Source organism: Plectropomus leopardus, chromosome 5, assembly GCF_026936395.1.
Source record: "Plectropomus leopardus strain MGB_pleo_1.0 chromosome 5, ASM2693639v1, whole genome shotgun sequence".
Lineage (NCBI taxonomy): Eukaryota > Metazoa > Chordata > Actinopteri > Perciformes > Serranidae > Plectropomus > Plectropomus leopardus.
In genome coordinates this window covers 13024915-13038715 of record NC_142180.1, presented here as the reverse complement: position 1 = coordinate 13038715, position 13801 = coordinate 13024915, and the positions used below count along the sequence as shown (strand labels likewise).

At 40.5% G+C, this 13801-nt stretch overlaps 1 protein-coding gene across 1 annotated transcript; it reads right to left on the bottom strand.

The window, feature by feature from the left end:
• Positions 1-3384: 3384 nt before the first annotated feature.
• Positions 3385-13029, bottom strand: pgm1 (phosphoglucomutase 1). The gene is made up of 11 exons (XM_042484072.2): positions 12703-13029; positions 10455-10617; positions 10116-10259; positions 9667-9792; positions 9243-9433; positions 8391-8545; positions 8145-8260; positions 7899-8034; positions 6884-7067; positions 6347-6481; positions 3385-4151 (listed from the first exon to the last, which is right to left on the bottom strand). The coding sequence occupies exons 1-11, from the start codon at positions 12946-12948 to the stop codon at positions 4062-4064; spliced, it is 1686 nt and encodes a 561-aa protein (XP_042340006.1). The 5' UTR covers positions 12949-13029; the 3' UTR covers positions 3385-4061.
• Between the last annotated feature and the right edge of the window lie 772 nt (positions 13030-13801).

Genomic DNA, 13801 nt, shown 5'->3' with positions numbered 1-13801 from the left:
CAGCGGATGAGTTAGAAGTGATATCTTGTTTTAAAAAGAGAGACTAGTTTAAGTTCTCAATTAGCTAAACATCATTCAAATTTAAAAACAGCACATAAAAAGTCCAAATAATAGATTGTGTCATTTCAAGTTGAGTTGCATATACTGATTTTCACCTGTACAATAAATGGACACTTTGGAGAAAAATCACAAAAAAGTCTACCTTTACTTTTGAGGACAAACTGTCTCATTTGAAGTAAACATGATTCATTTATGTACAGGCAGGAAAGCAACATCATTGTGCTTTAGCACTACAAATGGAATGTGCTTTTAATTGGGACTATGTAGATATGCTAACCACTAGGCAGGGACACGTTTGTTATCAACGCTTAATGTAATGTTGAGGTTTATGTATTGTAATGAGATCACTTTTCACCCACTCTGTTAGTGTATTTTGCTGTTTCAAATACAAGGTAGATTTATTAAACCTAGTAACATTAAAAAGCATTACAACACAGTTACATAAAAGCCTTATTTACGATGTCTTCATGAGATGTTCACCTGATGTTTTTAGTCTCACTGGAGGTTGGTTGGAATGGCAAACATCAGTCCGTGTGTTGAGTGGACAAACTGGTCCATGATGTCTTGGATCGCTTGGATTGAGGTGGGGGTGAAGTCCGCGGCAGCAAATGAACAAAGCAGGCAACTGCCCCTCAGTGATGGATCATTGTATCGTATATAAGGAAACCACAAAATGGCACACAGCTGTGCAATGCGTTTTAATATTTATGAAGCATAATATCAAAATGATAAGGACCTACAGATGGTCCCAACTTGATGGGAGGCCCTGTGTGAGAAACTAATTTTATGACCTTCAATATTTCTGCTCATTCTGTGCTTACTTGGTACATAATCCTAAATACAAATGTATTTTACTCACACAGCAAGCCCAAATTTACTGTGCAAATGTACACAGCGGGTGTACCAGGGGCCCCAGCAGCTCATGAGAAAGCTATTTTCAACCATGACAACCATCATAACTTCCCGTAGAACGATGTTGTAATCCTTCTAACTTAGTGTCCGATCGTTATTGGCCTCATTCTGACGGCCATTAAAGTTCTCAAGTGATGACATTAAATGAGAATTGACTTATTAGTTTTGGAAGAGACAAACTGCAATGAAAAAATTCAATGTAGTGAGGTGCCATGGAAGCTTTCCTAACTCCAATACTGTATCACCTGACACAGAAAGTTGTGCATAAGCAAAGAAAAAGACTTACAAAAACAAGAACCAGAGGAACCTGATTGCACAGAGTTCTTGTTTGAGGACTCTGAGAATGATGTCTTTGTACGCCGCGTTGCCCTCTTCTTGCAGGAGAGCAATGAACAGGCCGCTCTAAAAACATGAGGCTCCATGCCAGCTCCAGAGAAAGCCATTTGGACATCTAATAGCTACGGGCCAGGCCGGCTTAATGTAAGCTTTATTGTGATTACCTGATGTAATGACAGCCAATCCAAATACAGCCTGTAAGCTATTACGTGCAGAACAAGAGGAACACATTATGTATTGCACTGTGTCAGCCTGACAGGGTCTGAACAATGCAGCATGAAAAAGTTTCCACCCTGTTAGTGCGACTCCAGAGGGAATAGAGAGGAACTGTTTAGGGCACTTATACATCCCAAATGCCACAGACTGTGTCTTTGAAGGCTTGCAATAAGTCTTAAAAGCCTTATCCCCAATCTTAATGTAAACACAGATAAAAGATTGGAAACATTAATTCTGATTTAGGTCTTAATGGCCAACAATGCTATTTGAAATATGTGTCTTGAAGCTTGTGTCAGTAAAACTAAGGGAAAGGCAGTTACTTCGTCATACATCAAACTTTTCAAATAGTTGTGAGAAAATACAACTTGAATGGTCAATTAGTTCCAGCTCAGGAACTTTTACTGCTTACCATGTGTTTTGGGGTGATTTACGCAAACAGGTCGAGCTGATTGTGTCTGTCAGAGTGAATGACACGTGGCAGAAATTGGCGAATAATGTGCCATCTGTGATTGAGGCCAATTTTCTCTTTCGTGTTCAGAGTGAGAAACACGGAGCGCTCACTGCGCTGTTCGTGGGTGCACCTGATTTTCCACCCTCACTCCTATTAACTTAATTGTAGCCAATTTGCGTCCAAATATGGGAGTTGTTTGAGGAAAAAGTTGACACCAATCCAGAACCTGTAGAGTCTCTAACATCATTCATTCATTCCCCCTGTGAAAAACGACATTTCGAAGCGCTTGCAGAAAAGAAATAAAAATGTGTTTCAGCTCTTGTCTGTTTGCCTTTAGATATAGCCTGTGGGATCCTCCGACCTCCTGACACTTTAGAACTGTAATCGTTAATCAGGATTATAGTGACTATCTCATTACACCAGAGGACTTGTGAGGGAGGAAGAAAATACATCAGTTAATGCTTCTCTGCTTGCCTCAGGAATGTCTGTGGAGAGGCTTTGACTTTTTTCAAAGCACTTTATTCTCCGGGAGGCTAGTCCTACGACTTGGCTCACCCGCTGCAGGACAGGATCTTTGCGTTTTGCGTTTATCTAGAATAATTTCTCAGTCTGAAAATAAGCCATTATTAATACAACCTTACACACTCTTGTTTCAGTCTCTCTTGTGGATGATCACTTTTCTAAACCCAGGTCTGCTAAGGTAATTACAGCTGGGCTGAACACTTTGTCAAGCACCAGCTGGTTTCTAGAAGGAAAGGTACAGTATATATAAATACCTCGATGACAGACATCAATTAATGCATCGATTTGAGAAAAAAACTGCCCTGCTGTTGTTTTTATGAATTGACAGATTATCTCAGTATTACCAGAAAAAGGTTTCATATTAAAAAAACTCTGCTGTTTTTCTGAAATAATGAGATAATAATCTCGGAAATTCTCATTGTTCTGAATTAACGAGATTATATAAGAATTACTCTAAACAAAAAAGTTATTTAAAAAATCTGTTTTTCTTAATTAACATGATGAAAATCTCGTAAATTTATTTTTTTTTTCTGAATTAGCAAGATTATTACCCTAGAATTATGAAAAACATTCATTAAAAAATCCACTCAGTTTTTCTACATTAAAAGATTGTATCAGAATAATAAGAAAAGCTTTCATGAAAAAAACTGCTAATTTTTCTGACATAAGTTAAAAATATACTTACCTCGTTAATTCAGAAAAATAGAGCAGAATTTTTTTCCAGATGAAAACCTTTACTCATAATTCTGAAATAATTTAGAAAAACAGGAGCATTTTTTGTCCTTAAATGAATGTATTAAGCTTCCTTATATCCTTGTATGAATTGAATGCATCAAATATTCAGCAAACAAAAATCATGAGACGGATTTAAAACATTACCACAATACTTCTTTTGTGTAATGTTATTTTATTAATGGTGTACGTGTTAGTTCTCAAGGCTTTAGCTGTGGGTCATGGTTAGGGCTGAGAGGCTATTTTGGTGGTTCTGGAGAACAGAGGGAGGGGAAGGCACCAGGTCAGAAAGGAAAATGTGGGGTGAGGTTGCTCTAGATTGCTGATTTATGGTTTCTCCATCTAACGACATCGTTTAGAAACAGATCTGGACAATAACATTTTTAAACATGGTTTCAGAAATTACATGAGGCACACTCTATTCAAGTATTTCAGTCCATTACTGAATCTTTAAATGTTGTTTTCTTTAAATCACATTAACAAAATATTAATGTGTGACAATGTCTATATATCTGGCAGGTCACTTGAAATATGTCAAGATAAATTATCTGACCTCTCAGACGAATTTCTTCCCTTTTTTTCAAGAAAACAGCATATTAATACTCCAGTGAAACACTAAACAATGGCAGTGGGTATATTTCAGTGTAACATATATCATACCTCATGAATTTTCTTGTATATAACCAGCATGTTGAGTTTCCCTTTTTCATCCAGCTCTGTTTCTAAGAGGTTCAGGAACTGAAGCCAAGACAGCATTCAAGGGCAGCTTCACCCCAGAGAGAGCGGAGGTATCCTGTTGCTGAGGGTGAGTGGAGGCAGTGCGGCGAAGGAATCATGTGATCACAGTGGGGCCAGTACGACCAGTCTTCTCTTGGAGCTGAGAGACTTTCAGGGCGATGTCTACCAGGGGAGCCAGCATCACCTGCAAAAAGAGACAACACAAACATAAAGAACATATGATTTCCCGCACAGGTCATGCTGTCCTCACAAATCCTGCAATTCGTGCATTTTCTTACAGCCTTGTATAACCTGTTACACTGTTTCACTGAGGGTCCTTTTTTACTACACATCAAGGAATAGTTCAACATTTTGTGGAATGTACTTATTCACTTTCTTGCTGAGACTTAGATGAGCAGATCAATGTCACACGTGTGCAGTGCACGCTAAATGTGAAGCTAGAGGCAGCAGCCAGTCAGCTTGGCTTAGCACAAAGAATAGAGACCAGAGGAAATAGCTATTCTGGCTCTGATTAAAGTAGGGATTCGCATGAGTACTCAGGTCCTCAAATACTCGTGTGGACTCATCATTTATTTAACATATATTGTATATATATATATATGGAAATAATCGTATGTAATTGTTGAGCTGCGTTCAGCATATTACTTTGCTAAGTGCCTCCCTACCCCACTGTTGCTCTCTCCTGTTTATCATTGGACACTAAGCAGACTACTGCTACAGGCATGTGAGCTTCACACCAGGAAACAGTTGGTGAGGGTCTGCCCGCACACACACACACACACACACACACACACACACACACACACACACACACACACACACACACACACACACACACACACACAACTGTCAGGGCCAACTCTTAGCATCACACTGTTACCTAACGGTTATTAACGGGTTTAACGTCAAAGTCAAGCCATTTGGGAGTCAGTGCGAGTTTGTTTGGACTGTTAAACCGCTCGGTGTCAGATGTTAAACACTGCTGGTGTGTTAGCTTGTGCTAACCGGGTAGACGTTGACCTGAATGTGAGGAATGCAGTTCCGGACCCTGGAGGTCCTCCAGCACCAAATCTAATCTATCTAATTTATGAGTTTGCTGATTTTTCTACAGTTAACTTTAAATGTATTGTTTAATTGGCTAATTGAAGCTTGGTCTTTTAATTAATAAATTTCAAATTGTATTTCTATCCATTGTTGGCCAATTAACAATTCTATTTTAATGTTTTTTGCAAGAACTCGAGTACATTGTAATAATTTAATACAAGTACTCTCATATGGAAGTTACGTAAAATGCCCATCCCCAGTTTAAAGACGACAAAATCCACTCATCAACACGTTAAGTTCACTAATTAACATGTATCTTGTTTGTTTCATCCATACAAGAAGTTTATATATATATATATACACACACACATACACACACACACACACACACACACACACACACACACACACACATACATATATATATTGTGTTTGTGTACTATTACATAGACAACAGAAACATGGCAAAAGCTAGCTTTGGAGACACTGGTACGGTCAACTTTATGGAGGTTTACACTAGAGGACTTTACAAAATATAATGGCCATATTTAACACACCAAAGCAAACCAGACCGAAGAAGAATATTCTGAACATACTAAACAAGTGCCATTGTAAGTGATGTGAAATGTTGCGCAAAGTGCTTTCTCTTTCCGTCACTACCTGCGTATATCTAAAGTCAACACTCGTAATGTGTAAATCAAGCCAACCCACAGTCAGCCAACTGAACCATTAACCCACTGGCCATTTATCTGTCAAGTTAAGATTCTGAATATGCTTCTTCTTATCTGTTCGTTCATGGTGTGTGTGAGCACTGAAGACGATAAAGACCTGCAGTAGAACGTTCATTCACCTTTTTTTTCGGTTTTGTCTCGCTTTCTTGTTCTACATCACCTCCCTGTCCTCACCAGTCAAAACGACTTTATGAAGTGTCTAGTTGGAACTCACGCGCTTTATTTCTCCCTCGTGCTATGTTTCCCTCTCTTCATTCTGGCCCTGATAATCTGCCATAACTCAAGACTGGGCCAAACATCTCCATCATCTCCCACGTTGAATACAAGCTCTGGAACTCGTTTTAGGAGGGCTCCACCCAATGCAAGCTGGCCGAGCCGCAGGTTCCAGATCATTCCAGCCAGCATGAAGGGTTCTGGGACCCATGTGAGCTAAACTTTGACCGCTTTAACCTTGGTGAGGTGTCACACTAAATTAATATCCTTATTCTTTTTCTGTGATTTTTCATTGGTGCTGGTTACACAAGTGTTTATTTTCCCATCTGATGACCTCATTGTCTAGTCTCTCTCGCTGGATCGAGCTGGAATAACTCCTTATTGTCCTGACCTGTGGGTCCTGGTAAATCTTCTGGGGATCCTTCTCATAGCTGTCTATGTAGAGCCTGATGGTTGCTCCCGCGCTGCCTGTACCGCTGAGACGGAAAATGATCCTAGAACCATCAGAGAAGATGATCCGGAGGCCCTGAGAGAGGAACAGAGAAAGACGGGGAAAAGATTATGATTAATGAAAACACACAGTAACTGGAAAACACGTGGAAGTAGAATTACGAGGTGCAATAACACCGTTACATGCTGATAGGCCACAATCTCTTCAATAAGACTTTGTCACATATTCATTCAATTTTGAATTCATTTGATACAGTTTTGCTCTTTCATTTTAAACTGTGCAGATTCACAGTGTGACGTGCTCCATTAGCTAAAAAAGCTGACCGAACAAGCATCCCTCAAACATGAGCTTGAGCACAACACTGTAGAAACCACTTACAGATCTCCATCTCAGTAATGGACTACATCTGCTGTTTGATGAAAAAACTGAAAGAACACAGAGTACACTTTGAATGTGCTCTGCCTTGCAGCCTCTCACCTGGTTTTTGGACACACTTCCGTCCACAGGGTCTGTGTAGGCGAAGTTGTCAGAGACAGCCACCTCATAAGTCTTATCGCCCGATGAGAACTTCTTGCCTACAAAGGATGGGTCAAACATCGCCGTCTCCAGATCCTTGATCATCTTGTTGGCAGCGTCTGAGTCGACCTCCTCATAGTCGTACCTGGATGTGAAATTGGACAAGGTTGATTTTAAAAATATAATCTGGCTTCTAACTTTCAAACAACTCACAATCGGTGATTTTTGATGGGAAGATAATCAGTTTAACTTTGGTTTGAGGTGACAGGAGTTATGGCTTTTTAAGGTCTCTGCAAGTTACAGTGGAAAGCGCTAGTGATCACATCTGTCCAGGTCAAGGTGATCACTCTTAATGTTTTCTTTATTTCTCATGCATATTATCATCTAATTGACATTTGTGTGTTAGTTGTGTGAATATAAAGTAATGAAACAGACAGCTTTGCTATTTACTGAACACTGACTATTTCAAATTACAGTATAACTGTTTCATTACAGGGACATTATGTGCTTGAGCAGTATCAATCCACCGGACAAGGGTGGCTAAAACCACAGGTGCTTTCCCCATACACACTTGTTGATGACTGTAACTGTGATCGCTATGAGCAGTTTCCACTTTATTACTTTGAGATTTTCCCTGTTTTCAAAATTAGACAAAATATTGATTTTGTCAGAATAATCAAAGAAAAATCTGAAACATTTAAAAAAAACAAAAAAAAAGAGCATTAAAACAGCTGTATGAACTGACTGACTGGGTTTTTGTTAGGCTGAAGTTCTGTTATTTGCCACTAGAAGGCGCCAGAGGACAATTTGATCAGAGGACATTCCTGCATCATTCCATTTACAACTGTTTGAACCAACCTTGGGGCCAGCAATATAGATATTTTTAAAACATTTGTTCCACAGGCAGCTTGAAACACTCCTCTTTCAGAACTCAAGCTCATGTTTCATGAACTGTTCCACAGGGATCATTCCTGACCTGGTGAAGAAGTTCCTGCCAAACTTCTGCCAGTGATCCTTCATGATCTCTTCCACGCTCTGTTTCCTGGTGGCCAAGATTGACAGCCATGCAAGCACCGCCCACAGGCCGTCCTTCTCACGGATATGATCTGAGCCTGGTCGGTGAGCAGAGGGAGAAAAGAGGGTATGAATGATTGAGTGAATGAGGTGCGCTGCTTTCGTTCACTGGAGTTCTGGCTACATAAATATGACAACAGTCACTCACCTGTGCCGAAGCTCTCCTCCCCACACAGGGAAAGCTTTCCAGCATCCATCAGATTTCCGAAGAACTTCCAGCCAGTTGGAGTCTCGTACAGCTGCATCTGCAGAGCTTTAGCCACACTGAAACAGATTGGCACACACAATAAACCGCATTAGAAAAAGCTGATCTGTAACTGATCTAGAACAGCAGTTTCTCGGTTTACCATAGAAGGAAAACTTTAGATTGGCTGTTATGTTGTGTAGTTTTTACTTGTCAAGGGCTCCACTGGTGGGCATACTGCGGGCCAGTCCTTTGACCCCAGTCTTTTGGAAGTAAGGGATGCTGGTGATGTTGGCAGCAATGACAGCCACCGAGTCTGAGGGGTTCACGAAAAAGCCGTGTTTACCCAGCACCATGTTACGGTCCTGCGATAGTGACACAAACAGGGGTCAAAAATGGGAGATAGAAACTGTGACATTTATTAGTTTCCTGAGCTGAAGTAAATGGTTATTAATTGGCAACAGAAAAGTTTAGAGACTGCCCCCTGCATTTTTTTTTGCAGGAGATATTAAATCCCCATAGATGATGTTTTATGCCTGAATCCACGTGGAGGCAAATGCAATATTCTCCAAAAATGGTATCTCAAAAATCACAAACATTTTCTGTCTCATTATGAGTTTTGAAGGTAGCAGAGGAATAAAAAATTACTTAGTATGGCTTAATGATTTCAGCATATTTTCCTCTATTAGCAACCCTGTTATGTTAAAAGTTGGGCTGTTCCTCTCACTGAACAGATGAAAAGCGTCTGTGGGAAAGCTCGAGGGAAAAAAAAAGCTAAATCAAAACATTCTCTGTCCTCATTAAATGCTGTGCCAAACTCAAAATCAGTTTGATTTAGTTTCACTCTCGGACTCAGGCCCATTACTTTGGCCTGTTAAAAAAAGAGAAACTTTTAATTAAAACTTAATAGACCAGAGTTTATTAAATTCACTTTATGTGAGCTGACATCATGGATTCAAATTCAGTTCAAGAACTTCACAACCCTGTTCTCACCCCTCTCCAATATACTGTCTGATTAAACTGCTGCAAAATAATCTTACTGCAAAAAAAAAGTTGACTTACGCCATCACCATCGAAGGCGGCGCCAAAATCATATTCTCCTCCTTTCATGGTGTTGACCAGGTCAGCAGCGTAGGTCAAGTTGGGGTCAGGGTGGTGGCCTCCAAAGTCCTCCTGAGGGACGCAGTTGACTGCTGAATTGGCAGGAGAACCCAGCTCTTCACAGACTATTTTCTTCACATAAGGACCAACCACTGAAAGGAGAAAGACAGTCTTAAAAGAGACCAATTAAAGAATAAACAATGCAACTCCTTTATAAGATGTTTATAGTTTTTTGCTGTTTGTAAGAAATATTTCCTTCAACTTTTTTTTTAATATGGGGACCCCAGTGTCCACCATCTGAAGTTTAAGTCCAAACCTGTCTTTGCAATCTATTGTTTTTCTGCCAATCAAAAAAAGTCTGAAGTTGTGCTGCGCTGTTTCCTACCTCCATGCATAGCATCCAGGCGGACATTGATGTGATTGGCTCCAGAGAGAAGCTCTTTCAGTGCAGCAAAGTCAAAGATGCCCCTCAGCATCTCAGCATAGGCCTCCACGGAGTCCACAATCTCCACTGACAGAAATAAAGAGGAAACAGACTACAATTAGGATCGCAGTAGATGTCAAGATAAAGACTTTGGGGTGGCTATCTAACTTTCATCGCATCCTGGTAAAACTTGTTCTATGGGTGTTTGACAGATTCAGAGTCACCAGCGGCATTCATGCATTATTCCAGATTACTACATCATGTTTAAGAGCAGTGAGGAAGCTGTTAAGACAAACTAACACTTAACAGCACGTTGCAAGTATTTATTTTAAACCCTGACAGCAAAGAAACTCTCATCAATAAATTGTCTTTCAGGTGAGATCAGGACTCTGTTCTCTATGCCACTGTACCTGTGAAGGGCTTGAAAGTATCAACTTCAAAGGTCTGTTTGCCGATCTTGGACAGATCCACTTTCAGCTCTGGACAGATGTGATACTCCTGCAGATTTTTGCTGATCTCAAATATTTTATTTGTGATGCCTTCTGGAGCAGGTCCTGGGGACAAAGTCAAAGGTTTGTTAGAAATTAAGTAACAAATATACTGTATCAAATACAAATGATGATGTGCCCAAAAAAAGTTCCAAAAATGCCTTAATGTTCATGTATCCTCATTGCTTGAGATGAAACATAGTAGAGAGAGGTCTTTTGGGTCTATAAGCTCATTGGCTGCACAATGCAGTGTCCATTTACCTCCACTGGAGATGTTGTACTTAATGCCAAAGTCTCCATTGGGGCCTCCAGGGTTGTGGCTGGCTGTGAGGATAATGCCACCAACGGCCTTTATCTTGCGGATCACACAGGAGACAGCAGGGGTGGACATGATGCCATTCTGACCGATCACCAGATGGCCAATCTGCAGGAGGGAAGATACATACACAGGGACACACAGATTAATAAACACATGCATACACATAAAGATGAAGAGAGTAAAATGAAACGCAGAGAAATGCTGGGCTAAATGTTGGCAACCGAACGAAAAGATTTAGGGTTAGTGAACTGAGCCTTTCTCTAATCGCAGTCCTTGATTCAAGTGTTCGAGTATGCAAGGGCTCTATTCCTCGTCCCTGGCCATGGCTTACCATTGATGATAGTACAAAGTATATCATATCTTTACCACAGCTACAGTCACCGTGACAGTCTGTAAATCAGAGTGGAAGCTATGACTGAGATACTGATGCAATCTCGTGTTTGTAATAATAATAATAATAATGCTTTGTTATTTTATATATATATATTTGGGAGTATCTGTATTTATATATATATACACACATATATTTGTCAACTTTCACTTTTACTCCCCAATAATTCCTAAATGTGTCAACAAGTGTCAACAAGTCAGAATCTAATTTAAAGATGGAATTGCTTCATTTTCTTCTAAATATAGGCACATAGAAATGAAAAGAAGGGTTACATAATAGGGAATAAGTATATCTTCTGAGTGTTTTTAAAATTGTGCCACTCTCTCAGCCTAAGAATTCCTATATTTAAACATGCAATGGTTAGCTTTGTGCAAACATATGAACAGAAGTGCCCCTGTCTGTGCAGCTTTGGCAATGACAGTTTCTCCACAGCTTCATTACCTAACATTAACCACTTGTGGAGAAACTGCGCACAATAAAACATCTTTGTGCAACTTCAACCTACTGGCATCAATGTCAAGTGTTGCTTTGCAGTAGTTGCAAAATAGACTATCTCATAGGATATAAGAATCAGTCTAGACAGCAAACATTATGTCCTGTGCAAATACCATGAGGCTCCTTTATCCTTTCAATTATATATACCACACATGGGATACAGGGTTAATATTGGGCCACAGGGTAGTAAAATGTGTAAAATGTCCAATTAAACGCAAACATACTGTATGTGCTATCGCCCCATCTATGCTACACACATATGCAGAGCAACGTGACTGGCTGCACGTTGCATGTCACGCCCCCCTCTTGGCTAAAATCGTGTCAGTAGCATCAGAGTGAAGGCAGCCAGTAGCATCTTAGCTTATTATGAAACAACACAACGTTGGGCTATTCTTCATTTTGCAACAACAATCAAACATGTTTTTGCTCATTTACATAACTGTGAGGGACTAAATCCAGTAAATCAATACTGTCATCCTCAAGCTGAAGCAAATGAGTTGTCGTTTAGTGTCAGTATGCAGCAGTAAATGTCAAAGGTAATCGTGGCCTCCTTCATGCACTTTCTCCCAAAGATCACTGCGGTCAAGCTGGCATCGGAGACAGTGCAGGAAAAACCAGACGAGTGAAAATGACACCTTTCTTTTTTGCATAGCCTTAAAGGTCCACTGTCCTGGACCTTAGGAGAACTATCAAATAGTGTTTCATGAACTCAGTCTTTGTGACATTTAAACAAATATCTAAAATTGAAACATGACAAATGGAGGGAGGGATGCCAACGCTGCTCCAACATTGTTTCTAGAATGCGGGAAATCATTTTATAATGGCGCGCCGCCTAAATCATTAAAAGTTGACAAAATGTGTTTGACCCCTTGGCAAATTCTTGAATGCGGCTAACGTTAGCATACACCTATGACCGCATGCAATACCGTACTCTGACAATAATACATAACATGTTGGTTATTACTGACTTTTTTGAGTAATAACGGACGTTACGTTACAATTAGCTAACGTTACAAGTCACTCGACGTCTCCTGGTGTGCTCATTAAAAAGCCAACACTACGCTAACCCATAACAGTACAAAAGTGTCGATAACTAATCAAGTAAATCCGAGTAACTTAGTAAGAATAGTAACGTTACTGAAGACTACAGTTGTCAAACCTGTCAATGAGCTTGACGTAAACTTGTTAGCTGACATGCTAACCAGGGGTCTGCATCTTAGCTAACTTTGGCTAGCGTTAGCTAACGTTACACACACAGGTATGGGGGGCAGCAAAGGTGGACAATGTTGCCTTCTCTTACTGACCCCGTTGGCAGCAGCAATCTGAACGATCAACTGAATCGCGTCTTTCATGAAAAACCTCCCATCTCCTCCCACCACCACAGTGGCAGCCTGGCGCTCGGCAGGCTCGATGACAGAGATAATGCTCTGAATGAAGTTTTCCGCATAGTGCTGGTTCTGTTGAAACACCGTCACCCTCTTCCTCAGGCCGCTCGTCCCGGGCTTTTGGTCCGTGTACGGCTTGGTCTTCACTGTCGTTATTTTCACCATTTTGACCCGCCAATGAGCACCTCTGGTCGCCCTGTGTGATCCGCAGTCTGTCCCGATGAGGAGGCGACTGCAGCGGCAGAGCAGCCACACGTACACACCAGACAACTCCCCCCTCATAGACCCGCCTCCTCAGTTTAAAGGGCAAGAGGAGCCCATGGAGGATCTCCCCATACTGGATAACATGAAGGTCTCACAGATAATTATGGTTTATTGTGATTTTTCATCCGTATTTGGGTATCGCAAACAAACAAACAAATGAATAAAACATTTTGCAGCATGGTAAAGTAATAGTACACAGGGCCGTAGCCAGAATTTTATTGGTACTGAAGTCATGTCTGCTTTCGACCCCCCACCACCCTCAGATATTTTTTTTTAATAGGCCAATATTTATGGCAGTTTTGCTGACATGAGATGGTAGAGAGGCCCTCTATTTATTTGAATGAAGCCAGTCTGTCCTCACAGTGGAATTTGTTGTGCGTATTCTTGCATAACAAAGTTTTTAACTGGAAATGCTTTATTTAGTAATAGCGAAAATAGTTATGAGGCCATGACTGGATTCAAGACTCAGATAATGCAGCACACAAATTTTCAGCCTTTTTTGTCTTTTGTTTGGGTGCCTTCAAAAGCAATATAAAACATTTTCTGAAACCATGGAGAGCCTAGGGAGGTGTATACTATATAAGATCCACATTTTTTGTGGGGTGAGCTATATTTTAAGTGCCCCTGAGCAAGGCATTGATGCCCTTACAATCTTTTATGGTGTGTCACTGCAGTCTTGACCTCCATACAGAAAATCCACATCTTCCTAATCCAGGATCTGTGTGTCACATTTATTCCTGCTTGTGCCGACTTT

Excerpts from the sequence above, each read along its gene's own strand:
- pgm1 (XM_042484072.2), bottom strand. The coding sequence starts at position 12,948 with ATGGTGAAAATAACGACAGTGAAGACCAAGCCGTACACGGACCAAAAG. Across the intron at positions 8,261-8,390 it reads ACCAGTGGAGCCCTTGACAA|TGTGGCTAAAGCTCTGCAGA; the intron begins GTAAAAACTACA and ends AATCTGTTTCAG. Across the intron at positions 6,482-6,883 it reads GAAGTGTGTCCAAAAACCAG|GGCCTCCGGATCATCTTCTC; the intron begins GTGAGAGGCTGC and ends TTCCTCTCTCAG.